The 19889-nt window shown below is 38.7% G+C and overlaps 2 protein-coding genes across 4 annotated transcripts in view; one reads left to right on the top strand and one right to left on the bottom strand.

Moving 5' to 3' along the window:
- The window catches only part of TBCD (tubulin folding cofactor D), a 122387-nt gene that overhangs the window by 31588 nt on the left and 70910 nt on the right, over window positions 1–19889 (top strand). The gene's annotated exons all lie outside the window — the stretch shown is intronic.
- Window positions 1197–9171, bottom strand: ZNF750 (zinc finger protein 750). Its single transcript, XM_057401400.1, has 3 exons — window positions 8946–9171; window positions 2546–4182; window positions 1197–2125 (listed from the first exon to the last, which is right to left on the bottom strand). The coding sequence occupies exons 2-3, from the start codon at window positions 3970–3972 to the stop codon at window positions 1408–1410; spliced, it is 2145 nt and encodes a 714-aa protein (XP_057257383.1). The 5' UTR covers window positions 3973–4182; window positions 8946–9171; the 3' UTR covers window positions 1197–1407.

Genomic DNA, 19889 nt, shown 5'->3' with positions numbered 1-19889 from the left:
GTGAGGCAGTTTCTCACTTGAATAATGAATCATAAGAAATACATACCCATAGTTTTGAGGGAATAAGCCTGGGTTTGTTTTCCTTAGACTGAGAATTCCTACTGTGCAAATTTACATGGGGTGTGTATACAGTGGAACAGCCTGGGTTTGGTTAAACTTCTATAGAAACTTTGATAAGCTGGACAGCAGCTTTAAGGCAGAGGGAATTCTGAGGTTTGTCATTTGGAGCTAAATTACAGCTGAATTAATGTGCAGAATGAACCTCCTTCACTGAAGGAAGCTCCTTTTGTGGAGTTGATATTCCATGCCAAATTGTACTTGTACATTGAAAATTTAGCAATTTCTTTGCTAATTTTTCTTCAAGGTACGTGTTACAGATGGTGCAGTGAATGTATCTGTGCTCATTAATGACATGCCATATATTTGAAGTACAGCTCACAGATTTATTTGAAAAATTGCAAGTTTATACACACAGGTATAGAAGCAGAAAATAGTTTTAGGATGTACGTAGAAGCACACTGAGACTGATAATTAGAGATACATGTACACGGAAATAAGACCTTCACCAGAAAGAGTTTGCCTCAGGTGAAATAAATTATATAAATAACCTTTTAGGCTTGGAGTTTGAAAGTTGCCCAGTGTCTGTCTAACCTCAGAGGAAAATGAGGCACCTAAATTGTTTGGATCTTCAACTTTTCAGTAGTGTTTTCAGAGCAGCTCAGTTAAAGATGAACATAAACTGTGTTTGTTAGATTGGTGCAGGCTTTCCTTGGTTGAACTTAAATCTTTTTCTTAGGCGACATCAGCAAAGCTTGCTTATGCAAGGTTTGGATCAGTTTGCTTAAACTGGCGTCTGCCTCTGAGTAGCAAAATTTGGTCTGGTGTTTTGTATTGTGGCATAATGGGAAAATGCATTCATACACAAACCAGTTTTTATAGTAAATTCTAAAGAGCCAGGTTTAATCTTAAGCTTATTTAAACTACTGCACCATGACATAAAGTTTTTCAAAGAAAAAGAGACAAAAAACCCAACCCCATTAAATGAAATTCAGCCTGAAAAAGACTGTGACAGTATGTTATTGAACAGTATTGTTTCTAGAGCTTAAACATCTTTTAAGAAAACAAATTGTAAAATTTATTTTACATTAATACAATTGCAAAACCCCTTAAAGATTCATCTGATGTACTTTGGCTTTAGTAATGAATGCAAAAATTCACTCATCAAAATCTGAGCTTATACAAGGGAAGGTTGTTACTTAAAAATATTAATATAAAATTATGAACATTATTTACATGGGAGGGATTGAATGTATTTTGTCATGGAACCAAACCCAGTAAGAGGTGGTTTGTAGAAATTAAGTGGTGTTGCTGGTAACTAGCTCCTATGACTCATTGGAAAGTGAAGTATTAAGATACTCTTGTTCTCTTCCTTAAAGTGAAGACTCTGCTACAGTCATTTGGCCTTACTCTTTTAGTGCCTTGCTGTGATTTTGCTGATTCTTTTTGGTTTGTCCTTTTTTGTCCTTTTACTTTTTGATTGCACTGAGTATCCTGAGTATCAGAAGAATTGAGAGGAGCTTCTGTACAAGAAGCATTACTGTCCTGAGGACTTTGCCCTTCATTGTCCAGTCTAACTTTGCCTGGGCTGTATGCAGCTAGCTGACAGAGAGCTACAGCTGCTGTTTGTTTCTGTTCATCACAGCTGTCAATTATTCTTAAGTCTTGAGCTTCATTACGGTGAGCTGCAAAAGGTTTATCACAGGCACTGTTAGTAGGGTTCTTGGGGCTACATGCTTCTGCTCCGGAGGTTTCCTTTTCATTGCTTGGAGAAGTAGCAGCACCATTATCATGGGATGGACTGTGGAATGATGTTTTCAGGCTTACTGTGTTACAGGAATCTTTTACTGAGAGGTTCAGAGGCATGTCTTGCAACTCCAGAAAGCTGTGACTTTCTGTTTTGGATGTGGTTTTGTATGTAGGCTCATGCGTAGGTCCTGTGTTTGCATCAGCCTTTTTGGAAAGATTAAGAGGAGCTATCCCTGTGTCTTCCTCTGTGTTGGACAGTGAGCCTTCGTTGTTCTGGCATTCGTTCTGTGCATGTGAATCTTCATCAGTGACGTTAATGCTGAAAGAAAAGAGAATTCACTATCAGTTACTCTTCTAAATTGGGGCTGAGAAAGGGGGCAGGAAGAAGAGAAAACAATCTGGGCTGGGAGTCTGACAATTTTGCTGTTTCTCCTTTAACTCCCCCAAGTCCCTTGCACCATACACATCATTGGTTGCAGGTAATTCCCTGAAATACACAAACACATGCATAGTAATCGTATGGGAAATACCTGATACACTTAGGGAGAATGAGTGGTCTGCTCACTATAGCAACTGGGAGCTGTACTGTGTTTTGCACTGTCAATATAAAACAAATTACCTCAATGACTTAAATTTAAATATATTTTAGGGGCATTGCATGAAATGTTTCCATTGATGTTTGTGTGTCCCTTGTGTGTAAATCTGACAAGGATTTGCAAAGTGATTTTTATTATTTTACCTGGTAGGTGAATCTCCTCTCTCTTGCTGCGTCTGCACACTTTGGAGTGGAGTTGGTTGATCAGTGCTTTTCCTCACAGGTCGGAAAGCTGTGAGGTTTTCTTCTGGTTGGTCGTACTTGCCAAGCGATGTGGAAGATGACTTGTTAGAGAGATCAAACAAGCCTTCGCATACATGGCTTGTCTGAGTGAAGTTGGTTGGGCTAGGTCTGCCAGGGGAGCCTGTGGCCGCACTTCCTGCAAGAGGGCTCATTTTGGCATTCTCTCTTTCGTTCTGGTCATCTTTGGAATTACTTTTGGCATGCAATAATGTCATTTCTTTTTCATAATCTGCTTGTTTTTTATGCGAATTTAGAGGGTATTGTTGGGATGGGCTTAAAGAAGCTGGATATAGTAAGGTAGTTTCTTCCATTAGATGAGAATTTTGATCTCTGTTAATACCAGCTACATGTGAAAATCTGTAAAATGCAGGATCTGTTGGCCTACAAAATCCATATGGTATCGGAGGAGTGGAATGATATTGTTGGAACAGTCGATAGTGTTCATATGCTGATGGATTTATGGGTTTTGGAAGTGGTCCTGGGTGTGGAAGAAAGTGTCTTTGATCTTGTGTGCCATAGACAGACAGAGCAGAGCTTTCACACTCTGAATTACTTGGAAGCAAGTATGGTGTGTAGATAGCCAGCCTATGCTCATAAAAATGGGGTGAGTACTCAGGAATCATCGGTTGCATATAAGGTGAAATGGAACCAAAGCCTTTTGTCGGAGCAACTTTATGTGGAAACTCTGGGAGGAAAGGAGAACCTGCTTTCCATGGGTGACCTGGTGTATGAAATGCAGACTTAGTGTGAAAAGGTGAATTTTTGTTAGAGAGTGATAGGATTTCAGATACTTCACTGGTTTCCGGGCCTTTGCTATCTCTGTGTTCTCCTACAGGAACGAAAGCCGAGGGCCTGCCAATGCTGTCCAAAAGGGGCTGCATGCTGATAGCGCTTTCTGCTGTAGTACTGGCAGGGGTTAATTCCTTCTGAATCACAGGTTTTTGTCCTTGTATTGCTGTGTTTGTTGCCTGGTTTTGTAATTCAACATTTTCCTTGGCATCTTCTTTTGGAAAAGGATATTGAGGCTTTGAATCGAGGTTTGCCAGTCCATTTGTGACAGCTTTAGAAGAAGTTGGTTTGACTGTAGATTCAAGCTGATTGATCTGTTTGGGCTCCAAGGAACTGGTCTTCGGACACTTGATAACACGATCCTGCTCTGATACTAAAGTAATTGAGTTTTTGCAGAGGCCATATTTCATATGGTTAAAAAGATGAGATTTCTCATTGCAAGTGAAGGGACACTGGAAGCACTTGTACTTAAATGGCTTTCCTGGTGGTCTTGGGATGTAGTGAGGCTTCTTTGGTTTACGTTCTTTGAGAAGACTCATTTTGTTCTCTGCTTGAAACAATTAAATGTAATGGTTCTTTAGAAAAACTTTCTTGTGGTTAGCTCGCCACAGTTCTAGCCTCTTGATGTTTCCAGTTTTTCTGGTTTCTAGAATCCTTCTTCCAGGTGAAGAGAGGAAGCCAACTCCTGTGGTGTCTCAGGGAAGACGGGGTGCCGGAAGCCAATACTTCTGCAACTGGTAGTGCAGGAACTGTAACATAAAGTTTAAAATTAGTGGAACATTGGAAGTAAAAACAAAGTAATGCATTCTTTTACCTGGATTCCCCCTCATATCACATATGGTGTGTTGTGGCCTTCTAAAAAAAAACAACAAACAACAAAGGTGCAAAAACCAAACCAAACAAAACCAACCCCCCAAAACAGGCAAAAACCCCAAACAAACAAATAGAAAAAGGGACAACTCTTCCACTCCCCCAAATTCCCCATCCCTGGCATCCTGGCAATGTTCAAGGCCAGGTTGGACGAGGCTTGGAGCAAGCTGCCCCAGTGGAAGGTATCTCTGCCCATGGCAGGGGGTTGGAACTGGATGAGTTTTTAAAGATCCCTTCCAACCCAAACCATTGTATGATTCTATGCAAAGTGCTAGCTGCGATACTTGAGATAGACACTCATTAAACTTTGACATCCTTCCACACCTCAGCACAGTCCCAGAGGTGGCCTAGTTTTCAGCACTGCTCAGCACCTGCCACTGCTCGCGGCTTGGAGGGGTTTTCTTTGAAAACTGAAGGAGCATTTATTCAGAAGATGAAAGTAGAAGTCTAGGTGGAGCTGTTGAGAGAGAAGTGGAGGTGGGCAGAATGAGAAGAGGCAGGTCCTGGCAGCAGCTGGATATGGGGCAAGCCAGTCAGGCCGGTTGGGGAGAGAGCAGAGGGAATTTCCGGCTTTGGCGCAAGGAGGGTGGAGAGGATTGGGTGCACATGGGTAGTAGCTGACTTGGCTCTTTAAGAGAGTGACCAACCCCCTCTTTTACCTGTCATGGCATTTCCTAACAGCCTAATCTCAGTGGATACCTCAAAAGTGGCCAATCTCTCGAAGGATAAAACCACACCAATTTTCTTCCTCTTCCTAATTCAATTAAGAGAAACGAGTACTGCAATATCTGACTAATGGAATCTTCTGCTTGATAAACACATTTCGCATTCCTCTGCTGCGTAGCACCTTACATACTGCATATACTTAACACAGACACAAGCGTAGTAATTCAGGTAAAAAAAGTCTGACAGTAATTGATTTATAGGGGAATGAGGCATCTGCCTTTCTTCAGAAAAACTAAGGTTGTGGATACTTTACGCAGCCTAATGATTTGCTCAGTAGATAAGTCAGGAGGGCTTGTATCAGCTTGTTCCATTATGTTCACTGATTCTGAAGGCGTGAGAAACTCTGAGAGTCAAGTTCTCATGATTTTATAGGATGTGTTATGGCAGAGATCTAAAAACTGATGATTTCATCATGAACTATAAGCATCATTATCAAAATGATGACTGTTGCAAAACCACGTACTGTATCTATTGTGTTACCCGAAACTACAGGAATACTAATTGTAAGAGTGACTAGATAGCTTGATATTTTTTATTTTTTTATAAAAAGAAGGTTTTTTACATAGAAGTATGAATTAGTAGTAGTATGAAAATATGAAGTTTATGAAAAGAATTCCTGGTAATTACATGCTGTGAGATTTGAGTTAAAAGCGGAGTTGTTTTGCATTTCTTAAGTCAGATTATTTAATAGAAAATGACATGCAATACATTATGAAAACTGAAGGCAAAGCTACAGAATTGCTGCTTGTTTCATCAGGTATAGTAATTCTAGCAATTTGTATTAAATGTTGTTTCTGATGTCATAGAAATAATAATTTTGTTAAAATAGTGATTGTGAAGGCACCCTGAAAACTACAAAGCTGTTCTGAAAGTAGAAAAAACAATCAAGCTTTTTCTTGGAATTAACAAATGATTAAATGTGCTATAGCCTAAAGAAAAAGGAATGTGTAGAGAAGTAACTTCTTATTTTTCAGGTTTTAGGAAAGCTTTTTTTGTTATTTGAGCTGGATACGGGTACCATAACAATGAGAAAACCTGGAATTACTGAGCAACATGTTAAACTCTTGGAATCTGGTTAAGGTGGTTGAATAAATTAAAGACTCCATATCGTCTTTAAAAAATATTTTAAATAATGATAGGCAGGATTCCTTTGAAAGATTAATACTTTAAAAATAAAAATAAATTAAAATATTGAGGTGGAGGAGGGGAGGTCCAGAGAGGGAACTGCTCTTTTTTCACTCCCTTGTGTGTGCTTGTTGTATTTATTTTTGGCTAATGATGTATAACTAACGTGGACAGTTTGTAATGGGCTCAGTCAAGTTGGTTTGTACCTGTTGTTCTTTATACCTGCTTGGAAGTACTTGTACTAATTATTCATGAAAAAAAGGATACTGTTGTCAAAACTCCACTGCATTCTTAGGTGAACCATTTATGATAACAGTTCAAATTTGCATTCAGGTGCAGCTCTTATAATAAAGAGATGTTAATGAGGTTTTCTTGTTCTGCTGGCTTTCCTTTGCTTAATAATGAAAATTCCTGTGTGTCCTGTTCCCCCCCCCCCGACTTTGTACTTGGTATTTAACTTTGAGTCAAGTTATTCTTGTTCAACAGAGTATTAACTATCATTTCTTAATAAGAGAAAATGCATTGCTGCAGTTTTTAATTGTAGAAATTCAGAGCATTGGTGCTGCTTTGCCATGGGTCCGGCAAGAGAGAATTCCAACAGGGGTTTTTAGTCATTTTTGCCTTCATTTTGATGCAGACAGTAGAGCTCGAGAATCTGCCGCTCTGACTCGAGAGGTGTAGAACGAGTAGCTTATTTAGAGGGTGTTTACCCATTTGTAAACCTAGGCTAGTGCCAGCCAGACGAATGTGCTGCTTCTCTTTTTTAACTATTTAATCCCTTATTTTTTTCTCATGGTTTAAAAATGCCAGTAATAAAATATTTCCTAGCCCAGACGAGAAGGATAATTTCTCTTACAATCTAAATAAAACACAGGAGCATCTGGCAGAGGTACATATTTCATAATTAAAAAAGAAATTAAAACAGTTTGATCCCACACATACAGCTGGAAAATAAATTAATGGTTTAAAATAGGTGCCACCAATTAAAGCTGTCTCTATATAAATAATGTTACAATGTCTGTTTTGTGCTACCAAAATTAATATCTAGTATTAGACAGGAAAATCACATTAAGTAGAGGCTTTTTTTCTTAAACTTGAATGGCATAACTTGTGATAGCCTTTAAAAATGGGAAAAGATTCTTCGGTAGTAGGATGATCATTTTCTTGTGTATTTTTTATTTTTAGCTTGAGAATTCATTTCCTTATACCTGATTTTAGAAATGCAGACAGTAATATATTATTGCAATTCTATCTCTCTAGTTTTGAAATATAGTGGTGTTATTTCTTTTGTGGTTTTATTGAGAACAGGTCATTCAAATAATATTGCTTAAACTTGAGGCTGTCTTAGCTCTTTGGCTCTTGTCACCACTGTACTTCCTCACGGCTGTCTTGTCTGTAGCATTTTCCAACCTCAGACTGAGAGCTGAAAGTTTTCTTCCATGTGTTTTTAAAAGCATGTTGTTGCTACCTCCTTCCCTTTAACATATTCACAAGTTCAGAAAACAAGAATGCCTGTGTGTGTATAAATATATAAACAAGAATGTAAGTGGGTATAAGTATACAAGCACATGCACATATGTATTCATATACACGCACACACACATATATGTACATATATATATGTGCATGTTGTTTTTTAGGTTTTTAAGTAGTCTAAATTGTTTAAGATGCCCAGTTGATCAAAGAGGAAATTTCAGAATGTCTTTTATTACAAGCAGGGATGGTAATTATATTTCTTTTTAGGACACTGCTTTAGCAAACTACGTAACAGTTTGTCATGCACACTCCATTATTATTGCAGTATCCTTTTGGTGATGTTGATCTCTCTGACCAGGAGTACTCACTGGGGTGGAACATTCTGAAGGACATACTATAATTAAAATATTGTGATGTGGCATTATTGCATAACTCAAGGACATGCCATTGTCACCTACCTAGCGTGTTGCAAGAACAAGATTTGTGAGTTTTGTTCTAGCTGAGATTTTCCAGTGATTAACTACCACTCCCTTCTAAACTTCCAGTTCCTTTAAACTAAAACTAAAAGATAAATTTTAACGCAACTGGTTGTTGATGAGGAGGAAATCTGGGTGAGAGGAGTGGGTTGGTGAGGACTAGAAGGGAAGTGTGTGGTGAAGGTATGGACCGAAGAGGGCTGCGTGCTTGTGTGTGGGTGTGCGCATGGTCTGGGTCTGTGTGTGTGTGAGCGAGCGCAGAAAGAGACTAAATACGTTGGTTAGGCAGCGTGGATAAATAAGAAATAAAAATCTTTGTCAATATTAAGTTAATAATTCAGTATCTTAATACACTTTAATTAATTAGAGAGAGGATAACTCTAAACTCTAATCTAATTTTCTGTGCTTAATTCCCAAGAAAATAATAAATCAAACCTGGACTACTTTATTTTCAGACAATCATTTCAGGTTCACCTGACCCTAATGTGTGAAGGATATTTGGCAGACTAAACACAGGAGTTTTAAGCAGTACAGCTTCGTGTCATACTTCAGTATTATACAGCAACTTCCTCTGAAAAAAGGTGCTTAAAACACTTTTCACCAACAGGAGTTAATTATTGTAAAAACTCACAAGAGTTAGTTCATCTCTCAAGCTAAAATACTCCCCTCTCCAGAGTTTCTGCTGAAAGTTTAAACTGGTGCAGTAAATGCACCTGCTAGGAGTAACCCAGGCTTTTGAGACAGCTGAAAAATGATCACCTCTGGTTTACTTTTTTAGCTGTTAGCGCAAACACACTTTATTTGAACAACAGAAAAATACTCGAAAGAAATGTACTTACCAGCTACACAGATGTTGGAAACCTCCAAGGTGCTCGCTGTTGGTAAGCTGGAGCTGTCACTGCTGAGAGAGAAGTACCTGTTCTCTGCTTGATCTCTAAGTGAAACTGCAGGAGGTTGTTTCAGGGGGAGGGACTTAAGAAGTGTAGGAGTTGAGCCCTCAGGGTGTAGAGATGCACCTGATATTACTCCAGCCCGAAGCTACGATTCATTTGTTTGCGTCCACTGCTTTCATTCAGCATTACCTCAGCATCTAAGCTATCGAAGAGAGCTCTTGTTGCTTTTGTGCCCTCCAACAACCAAGTTTTACTCTAAACTGTAGTGTCTGTTCTTCTTAGTGGCAGCCTGCAATGTGGGGTCAAAAATGGCTTAGGTAACATACTGAGCTTTTGATATATTTCACTTTCATGGAAGGGGCTCATGAGCAGCAGAATTGACTGTACAGAGAGGTAGCAAAGCTTAAAAATGCTTAAACTCTTTTTTGTTGGAGACGGACATTTTTGATTGAATGCCTTTGTAGCTTTAATATTCTTGCTCTTTTTCTTCCTCCCCCTCTCCATTTTTATTTAAATCTTTTTGTCCTTCATGAGTCTCCTTTCTGAAGGCGGGACTGAACTAACTCCAAGCTTGCTTGCCACAGGAACCTGCCAAAGCTTGCCTATAATCAACAGTCAAATGTACAGATCCTGTAACTGGGAAGGAGTCACCCCACTGAGAAATCGATTATCATGTCTACATGTTTACTTAGGAGCTGTGACATTCAGTGGTGAAAGAAGGAAGGCAACCGATCATCCACTGATTACTGCTAATACTTGCTTTTAGTTGCTTTTTAGTTAGAATTTATAAGTGACATATTTCTTAGTGGATTTGCCTCGTGACAGTGCTGAATTGTGTGGTGAAATAATAACCTTCTGCATACGGGCTGCTAAAAGGAAAATATTCTGATAGTTCTCTCTCTAAAAACCATTCCTGTTGCTGTATATAAAAGCAAAGGGGGGTTGGCTGTTAGTTCTAACGCTACTGGGAAGTTAAAATCCCTATTCAGAACCGTTCAGTTCAGCTGGATGAGCATGACAGCCCTCTTGTTTAATCTGCAGCTCTGTAGATAAAGACAGCTGCAGATTGATGAAACTTTTCAATATAGAAGTATGATGAATTTTGTAGTTGGCAGAAGTGTTGTCTCCAAGTGAAAATTAGGGATGTTGTCCCTACAGAACCTGTTTAGGCAGCGGGTGAAAGTTGTTTCAAAATCAGTCTCTAAAGCAGTGTCTGAAAAATAATCTTAATGATGTGGCCTTTATTTGGTGGGATGACTTGTATGGACATGTACTTGCCTATGTAGGTACGCAGACCACTGTCCTTCCTCTTGCAATGGCAATGCTATTTCCAGTTCTGGAACATTTTCCTGCATATCATTAATTCACATATCGCCAAGCAATCATTAATTGTAAGGTAGAAGGGTGGCTTGCTTATTTATGTATGTATGTATTTATTTATTTATTTTATTAAGTTGCAATAACACACCTTAGCAGTGTTATAAACCCCATAAAACATAAAAAACCATAAAAAGATGTCATCTTACTGTCTAGCTGTCCTTTGGCTTTAGAGGAAATAATAGCAAGAGTGTAAGTCCATCATTCTTCCATTTAGTTGTAAAATGTTTTGAGGCAAAGTAGTATGTCAGAAAATGCTGCCTGCAGAGAAAGATCCTGTAATGTCTGCATTCTCTGAAAGGTCCTAAGGAGAAAGGTTCTTTGCTGTCTCAATAGAAGATGTTATTCAGTAGTCCTCGCTCAGTAGCTAACAGCCTTTCTTCCCTGTCTGTAGCTTTCTGTGCCATAGCAATCTACATAACTGTCTTCATGTTTTTTTCTGCAAATGTCAATCATTTTATGTTGTCTGTAGCTGAAGGAAGGCACCATCAGGTTTGTTTTTTGCATGTGATGGGGTGGAGGTAGTTTCCTTGAGTTAGATCAGATTTTTTTTTGTTTAAAAGAAAATTGCAATTTCTGTCTGTTGAAGGACTCCTTTCACGTAGGTGACTGAACTGTGGTAAGAGGCAGTCAGTATCTGAACTTTGATTTTGTGTTAATCCGCCTTCTCCCTATCCCCTTTCCCTGGTCTGGTATGTGAAGGGGAGACATTATGTCCAGTTGCTGCCTTGACCCAAGGAAAAGAATGTTTGAAATGTAGCTACTTCCTGGAAGTTGCTGTTGTTAGGTCAGCCAAAATCAGCTGTGGGCAAAGTAGAACTGGGAAAAGAAAGAACAGCTCATGTAAATGCTTCTTTTCTTGGGACTTGCATGGTATAACAAAATCCAGATCAGGGGAGAAAGACTCATTGGTGGACCCCAGAAAAGGAATGCGAGAGCTCCTGTTTGTGTATGCTTCTAAAAGTAATAAAGCCTGATTGCAGTGGTGGTGTTTCATCGCGTATTTTTGTTACTCATTATACTTGCATCCGGAGGATTAGATAAACTGAACCCAGTCATCTGTTGGGAGCACCCTTTTTAGTCTGTCTGAGCACAAGTCAGATTAACTCAGAACACCGGGACTGACACAGTAAAACTTGGATTTATTGATATTTTTCTCTCGTGTTGCCTTTTTAAAGATATGATTATTTTTGTATCTCTGGAGGGCAGAAGCTTTAATTTTCTATCTTCTTTGGTGTGGAATATCATTCTTCCTTCTGAGTTCTGTTTAAAATTCGGTATTAAATACATGTTGTTTCACTGCAGTTGGGTTTCATAGCTTTAATTACTGTAGCATAAACCTGCCATTCTATAAATGTTACAAACTTCCTTCTTCATGTTTTTATATGTTTTTTTGGCTCAGCTTTAGTACTGAAAACAAAATGTCCCTAGCAGAAACCATACATATCAATGGGATAAACCTAACCTATTCTTGATACGCTGCTTACCTAAGTTTTATTTTCCTATTGCTCTTCAAAATTCCATTCCCTAGGTGTATGAAAGAGTGCCAAGTGTTGCTGTGGTCAGTTATCAACCCTCCGTTAATCAGATAATTCTGAGTGTTCTGCTCTAACGCAAAGAGTGGCCCTGGTGACCAAGTTGTTTGGCTGTTTTGGCTTTAGCTGCTGTCAGGACTCTGTAACCAGCTTTCAGAGGGTGTCCTCTGCCTGTCAGTCATCACCAGTGTTTGTCTCTTTCTAGAGATGCCTTACAGATTCTAGAACTGTGTCGTTATTCCAAGAAAGAAGAATGATCATAAATAAATGTGAATAATCTCCTGTAGCTGATCACTGATAGACATGGTGAAGCTTAGCTTGCCATAAAAAGGAAACCTCTTAGAATTGTGTCACTGGCGATACTCACTTCTGTCCTTGTCACCTTTGGTATCTAGATGTGTGGCTTTGAGCTAAATGTTCCCAAAAGTCCTTGTTTTCTTTTTGTGATCACTTGAACTGCAATTATCCACAGCTTTTGCTATCTGTATTAGCATGTTTGGACTAGGTTATTCCATACCATTCCCAGAAGGGGGCAAATGTATTTGAACATAATTGTTGTAACTCATGCTGTGCCCTAAACCATTACATGATTCTTGTACAATATTCTCATAATTATTTTCTTCTATCCCATATGAATAGTTATTAGTCTTAATGCTTTTCAAATAACACCTTTGAAATACACCTTTGTTTTCATACCGATTCTAGTCCCTGACTTTGGAGATATGTCTGGGCAGATTACCTTGCTGATGTTTGTCAGCCACTTATTCATGATTACAAGAGCAAATTATTTGTATGGGAAATGAATAAAAGCTCAGCAGTTAATAGCAACTGCAGATCATGTTTTCAGATATTATTGTGGCCTGTACTGTTAGTGTTTGGCCTGGAACTAGGGTGATCTTCCTTCTGGTTCCCATCCTCCCCCTTGGGCAGGGAAATGTCTTGGGGGAAGTCAGTAACATCAGAAGTTGAGACTGTAGGCAAAACTGTGAGCTGTTTATAAGGAGGGGGTGTTAATAATCATTCTTTTAATTGCCAGTAATTCTAACAGAGATGCAAAAATGTACCTTCAGTTTCTGCTTGATGCTCTGGTTATAATTGCCTTTTAAGAGTCACTATTTTCAAAGTGTTTTTCATGCAGAATGTTTTTTCCTTTTCTGCTTTGATTTTAAGACTTGCACCAGAGATTCTGAGACAGTTTGCTCACCTACATGAATTTTTCCTCATAGAATCCTGTAGAAGGACCTGAATTGTGCCATGTGCAGTTCAAGTATATATGAAGTCAGTCCTCCACATTGTTCTTTGAGGCATAATTGGTGGTGTGCTGCAGTGAGGCCACTCTCACAGAGGGAGCAGTGAGGTGTCTAATGAATACTCCTAGCCTCAAAATAATTTTAGCTTTCATTTATTCTTTAAAATATATCACGTTTTATAAAGCTTTGTATGATTATGTTGTCTACGATATCAGTACATTTTAAAAGTGGGGAATATAAAGCAGTAAGTGAAAGATTTATTCCATTCCATTTTAAAAATACTAATGCTGCAGTTCTTGAACTGTTGTGTTTTTAATTTGGAAGTTACACGTTTCCATTTAGCCGTAAGGTTTCAGTTGTTAGGATGGATGATGCAGCTAAATTTGCATGTAGGGATTTTTTATTTATTATTTTATTTCTTTTTCTTCAGCAAAATGGGCAGAAGTCATTGAAAATCTGATGATCTGATAATGTATGTGTGTGAATTTCTACATTTGGGATCACAGTGCCCCTAAATAAAACATTTCTTACTCTACAGCATATGTTAAGGCCAAAACCTTACATTTCAGTGTGGTTTCAGTATGATTTCACATCTTTTGTCTTCTGCTGTATTTGTGGTTTTGTAGGCTTCAGACTATTATTTATAGGGGTTTTTTATTTAATTGGGTGGGGATAAATACTAAACAAACAAGAGAATCCTCGTTTACTTGAATTTCTGGTTTGCTTGTGAAAGGACGTTATTAAAATTTCTCTTGATGACAGCATAGTATAAACTTTCTAGCTAATAAGGTGTGTCATCTATAGGAACATGAAACTTCCTAGGCGTTCTTAATATGTCCGTGGTGAGATTAAAAGTGTTCTGGGCTTAAACTCTCTCAATAGCTTGCTGACCACTGAATAGTCGCAGCTGTGTCTGCTAAATGTCTCTGCTTACAGCCAGAGAAGGTCTCTTAAATGAAATCAGTGGTAGCACTGTTAATGTTTCATGGGCAAGGGTAACTTGCTCTTTGTTTTTTTTGGTTAGTTTGTTGTGCAGTGTGGGATCCTATTTTTGCCATGAAAACAGATACGTTTGAAGTAAGGTTGGAAACTTTTGCATCTCTGAAGAGTAAGTAAAGGAAACCAGGGAAAAAAAGACTGCAAGAACCATGTGGTTACACTTTTAATGAATTGGTGCTTATCTTGGGAGGATTCCAGCCAGAAAGATGTTATTTTTGATCTGCCTGCCTTCTTGTATACCCTTACCCACTCACAGTGAATAGACTGAAACAATCCAGCAATCCCACTCCTTTTTTAACTGTAGCAACAATGAAAGCATCATTTAAACGAAGGCAGTAATGCTGGTGAGATACACAGATAGTGGCTAATTCAGAAGTCTGATAATGGTGGGTCAGTGAAAGTGATCAAAATCTTAATTTTTATTTTAAAAAAACCAAAAACTCAGAATAAATGGAAAGGGTAGAAATAGAGAGAGTGGGCAAAACCCAACTCTTAAAGAACCAGGCTTTATTTCTTCTCTATAAATTACTTAAGAATAAAAGGAGAAACAAAAAAAAATGGAAGAAAGTAGGAGACATTGAAGTCTACAGTTAAGTATTGTTAGTCAGGGGGCTGAGATAGATTTGAGAGGGGAACTGGCAGGTGATGATGTTTTAGGATTCAGTGACAAAATGAGTATGCTTATTTCCTTTTCAGACAGGTGAGACACAATGCAGCGAGTATCCAGAAAGACTCTGGCTTAGGCAAATATTCTGTGTATTATTTTTGCTGAATGGTTAACATTGGTTAATATTGGTTAACTGTTTCAGTTGATATTTTTTCCATGTTAAAAATGTCCCATTGCCCAGTGTATTTTTGGTGAAAAGTTTGTATGAAGTGAAGGCTCTTGTGCTGTCAGAAGGTTTCAAATAGATGCAGTTAATCTCAGTATCAGATGCTCCAGCTAGTGTGAGGTGTCTCCCTGCCCATGGCAGGGGGGTTGGAACTTGATGATCTGAAGGTCCTTTCCAACCCTAACTATTCTGTGATTCTGTATGTGACTCCTGTGTCTGCAGTTTGAAAACTCCCTCAGCTTCTGTTGCAAGTATCTTATTAATTTGGTTAGAGTGGACATGTGCTCTGTGGTAGAACCAGATCATCTGTTCTACCACGGAACTGGGATAGAGAATGCTTGCCTATTTACTATGGTAGTTGCAGTCCTGTGTATTTTATCTCAGAATACAGAGAATAGTACTTCCAGTTATTTATATATAGCTTTATATACTTGAAAAACCCCAAACAAAGTCTGAAAAACTCTACACACAATGAAGAGAGCATTTTTTCCTTTTCACTGGGCCATTTATTAAAAGAAAAAAAAGAAAGCTAAACCCAAGTAATCCCAATTATGCTTTAAAGTATTTTCTGGCAAGAGGCTCAACTGGGACTAAGATTTAAAAAGTTTTATCAAAATCTGTTATATAACTTCTTAAACTTCTTTATATATACTCTTGGTTTTAAGGATTACCTTCTGTGTTTTCATATTCGAGAATCGGTTGTTTGATACTGATTTGCAGTTTGGAGGAGGACGCATCAGGAAGTCAGGCTTCGGAAATGTGTTAGTCTCTTTTGTCGGGGTACTGAATTGTGAGGCTTTTGGCAAGATTCCAGGTACTTTTCATCATAGATACAGGAAGAAATGGAAAAAAAAAAAAAAAATCGATCTACCTGTCCTAGGTGGACTCTCAGAAAACAGAGAACACCCAAACCTGAAAGGCTGGTTACAGAATTCCTGTTCTCCAGTACTCGGGTGAGCTTTAAAAATGATGCGCGGTCTTGAAAATAGGATGTTAAGAACTTACAATGCGTTTGTCACCATAAGAGTTTTCAAATTAGCAAGGAAGCATTTAAACAGTGCAGATAGGTTGTTGGGTTTTTTTCACTAGCCAGCAGGTATAAGCCAGCCTAAATGCCATTGCTGAAGCTGTAGCAGGAAAGGTCCCTCCCCCAGCACAACTGGGAGATGGTATAAATGCTAAGCAGGGAATAAATGACAATGAATTGCTTCTGGCTTTTCCCTGTAGGGTTTATCTCAATATTGCACAACCGTAGCCTGAAGGTTGGGGTTTCTTGGGTGATTTTTCTTTTCTGACATGCAGTGTTATAAGTTACAGAAATTTTTACACTCCTTCAGAGTAATTTGTTTGTTTAGTAGGATTCTGTGCCTGTTTCTTCATGTCCTTAAACTGCAGTTTGCTACTGGTTAAGTTAAAGGAAGAGCTCCTTTAGCTGTAAACCTATGTGAAGGTCTCTAGTATGGCCTTGGATGAGAGTGGGGAGATGAATCCTTCAAATATTCATCACTCAGCATTCGTGTGAAGACAGATCAGTACTGTCTTAGGTCAGCTGCAGGCTTTTCCATGTTAGCTAGGTAGGGTGCTTCAAGATTTTGTGGGTTTTATGGCTGTATTACATAATAATGTGGAGATAGGCTGGCCAGAATCCAGATCTGTCTGCTTCCTCATTGGCCCTTTGCCATACTCAAAAGCTCACACTAATTTTGGTGCTGTACAGCTTTTTCAAACCTGCCATTAGTTTATTGAAGCAGATACCTGGGAAATGAGAGCCAGCATCCATTTCTTTTAAACACTGTAAGAGATGTGACTGGTATCAAACAGTCTTTGGCAGAGATGTAGTTAGAATGTAGTTCTGTAGGGCAACATCCAACTTAACCAACAATCCCTTCTCGCTGCCTGAAAGCCAGTCTTTGCATTACATATTTTCTTCCCTCAGCAGGGAGGCAGACAACGATCTCCTTTGCTGCCCAGCTGTGATTCATCCCTAGAGCAGGTCTTTCCTGTGTGCTGACTGAGATAGGTCCATGGAAAAAAAATACCACGTGATCTTATAATTAAAGACTCTCTTAATTCATTACGTAGTGAGAGACTGAACTGAGATTGCAACCAGACACAGCCCTCCATAGTCACGGGTTAGAAAATGCTTCTTTGGTTTGTGGATGTGCATATATACAGCTTTATATCCATGGGTCAGGGGTAGGAATTGTGAGGAAGTTATAGCAGCTTCAGAGACTTCAGCTGTTCAATTCTCATGTATCTCCTCAGCATGCATGAGTGGTCCCTTCTTCTCTGGCAAACTCCTAACTAGGTCACGCCTGGATGCAGGGATGAGAGGCCAGCTGTTGACAGGGTTCAGGCGCTTCCCTACAGGATGCGTGTGACCTTGGAGCATTTCATAGAAACATGGGGAATGTTTTGACAGACAGAGCAGCACATGCATTGTGTCCTCTGGATCAAAGTGTCCTTTAGGAGTAAATTCTGAAGTAGACAGCTTGTATCAAAATGAGATAAAATCATAAATCCTTGGCAGAACTTTCAACCAATATTTATTTCTGATAATGGGCCTAACCTGAAATTATCTCTGTTTGCATCTCTGTTGTTACATTAAGTGTTAGTATAACAGCCCTAGTGAAGTTAGGATTAGGACCTGCTTCAGTTCCTAAAAGGGGTTAGAGTGCTGTGTTAGAACACCAGGTCTCAAATCTGAAATTCTTTACACTGAAAAGCCCAAGTTCTTTTTTTAGCATATGAATGCTAGTGATAGTATGCTATTTAAAACAGGAGAAGCTGCCATACTGTAGATACGGCTGTTTACACTTTTTTGTGTGCCTGAGGCTCACAAAGAGGATGAACCTCCCCAAGGACACTTGTGCCACGAGTTGGTTTTGTGGAAGCAAAACCCGAAGAATAAAATTACTGTTCTTTGTATTGATAGCTATAACTGTGTATAAGGTCCATAACTCATTAATTGTGATGTTCTTAGCTGCTCCTACAGTGCCACTGTGTACAGCACATCCTTCAGAGGCAGCACACGGCCATTTTTCGTAGTATTTATTTCTTTATATTTCTAAAATGAAAGGATTTGCAGTACATTACTTGTGAATTGAGATGGCTTCTCTGCCTAAACAGTCCATATCCAGTTGTAAGACTTACCAAACAGGTAACAATAGCTTAATCCATTTTAAGATATTTTAGTTTTCAAGTAAATGTAGACAATTCTTAATTAACTTGAGATGCAGTGAAAATCTGTCTGAAATGAAATTGGGGTGACATGAAATTGTGCAATTTTCTTGTGGAGACACGACCTAGGGCTAAAGAACAGGTTTTTGTTGCTGTTGGAACATTTGTTTGGTTGCTTAATTGCTGTATTTGTATGTTTTATATGATAAATATTGCAATAAATATAAAAACATGACAATCTGAAGTTAAATAACAAAGAGCTGCTGATGGCATATGGTCCAGGTTTGTGTAAAATACGGTTAAAGGCACTTTTTAAAAGGTAGAGTATGAGGCATTGCCCTTCCAAAGAGCTGGTAAATGCTCCATCCCTGGCAGTGTTCAAGGCCAGGTTGGACAGAGCCTTGGGTGAGATGGTTTAGTGTGAGGTGTCCCTGCCCATGGCAGGGGGTTCGAACTGGGTGATCTTAAGGTCCTTTCCAGCCCATTCTGTGATTCTATGAATATGATGCTGTGATTTAATGTCTGATGTCTTCCATAACTTTGCTTAACTAGCAGTGTAGTGTCTATCACAAGGAAGGTGCTCAGCATCTGGTTGTTGAAGATCTCTGTTTCAAAAAGGAAAAGAACTGGCTCCAGTCTGAGAAAAAGAATTCTGCTGTTTGTAGTGCTTTGAAGCCAGAAGTAGTTTCTTTATTTTCACAAGGCTTGAGCAAAGAGCTGTGTTGCAACCTGCAGTTATGTTGTTAGGTAAGGCAGGGAGGGGTGCAGCAGGTGCTTATTAATACCTCTAGGCTACAGGTAAAGGTGACTGTATTCTCTTGAGCGTTCACAGCCCTAAACAGGTGGATATTGTTTTAATAATTTGGTTGAGAGTGGACTTTATCCTCTGGTTCTAATGGCAAACTTCTCATAGAGATGTGTGAAATAAATGGTAATTTTTCAAGTAACAGTTCAGATCTTCTCCTTGTTGTGTCTCCCATCCTCCTACTTTTAAGTAAAAAGCATGTGCATTAATTCAAAAATAAATTAATCTCTGCCCTTCATCTGAAATCAGTTTATTCTGGAAGGTTCTTTTCTAAAGCTTTTTTTTAAAAAAAAAAATTTTGTGGTAGTTTTTATTTTTCTTTTTTATTATTTTAATAAAGATTTTAGGCACGAATTTGACGTTTTCAAATCTGAAAAATAAAATAATGCAGAGCAGCACAGAACGACACTGTGCTCATGCTGAATATTTGAGAGGTGATTATAATGAATTGAACTTGCATAACAGATACAAAATGCAGATACTGACTTAGCACTACAGGGGGTTTTGTCTGTAGTGCTCCTTCATGGCTTCCTGCAGCCAGGCTCTCCTAACCCTGCAGGAAGCCATAGCAGAAGAAAACCTGCATTGTGTTTGAGTAACTCTAGGGTAAAGAAGGAAACAAAACTTGGAATTTTTGGTAGTTTTTCTTTTGGGGTTTTATTACTCTTAAATACCAACAGGAAATGTAATGCTGGGCTTAATTTTTCAAACTCAGGAATATTTGCCAGGAGCAATTCTATATAGTATTTCCCATAGTCCACAGTTCACCAGTAAATACTCAACCAGTCATAGCACAAAAACTTTAGCAGATGACCCCTAGATCAGCATTTTCCTTCTTGTTGTTATGGTTGGGTATGGTCCTTACTGATGCATACTTCACTTTGTTTTCCCTGTTTCTCCCACCTTCTAAA

The sequence above is a fragment of the Pezoporus wallicus genome, unplaced genomic scaffold (assembly GCF_028554395.1).
Source record: "Pezoporus wallicus isolate ANWC-B61680 ecotype Strahan unplaced genomic scaffold, APGP_CSIRO_Pwel_v1 contig_8702, whole genome shotgun sequence".
In the NCBI taxonomy this organism is placed as follows: Eukaryota; Metazoa; Chordata; class Aves; order Psittaciformes; family Psittacidae; genus Pezoporus; species Pezoporus wallicus.
This window is presented reverse-complemented; position numbering and strand designations above follow the sequence as displayed.

Coding starts and splice junctions, on each gene's coding strand:
- ZNF750 (XM_057401400.1), bottom strand. CDS start 3,972: ATGAGTCTTCTCAAAGAACGTAAACCAAAGAAGCCTCACTACATCCCA. Junction 2,126..2,545: donor AGAGGAGATTCACCTACCAG/GTAAAATAATAA, acceptor CTTTTCTTTCAG/CATTAACGTCACTGATGAAG.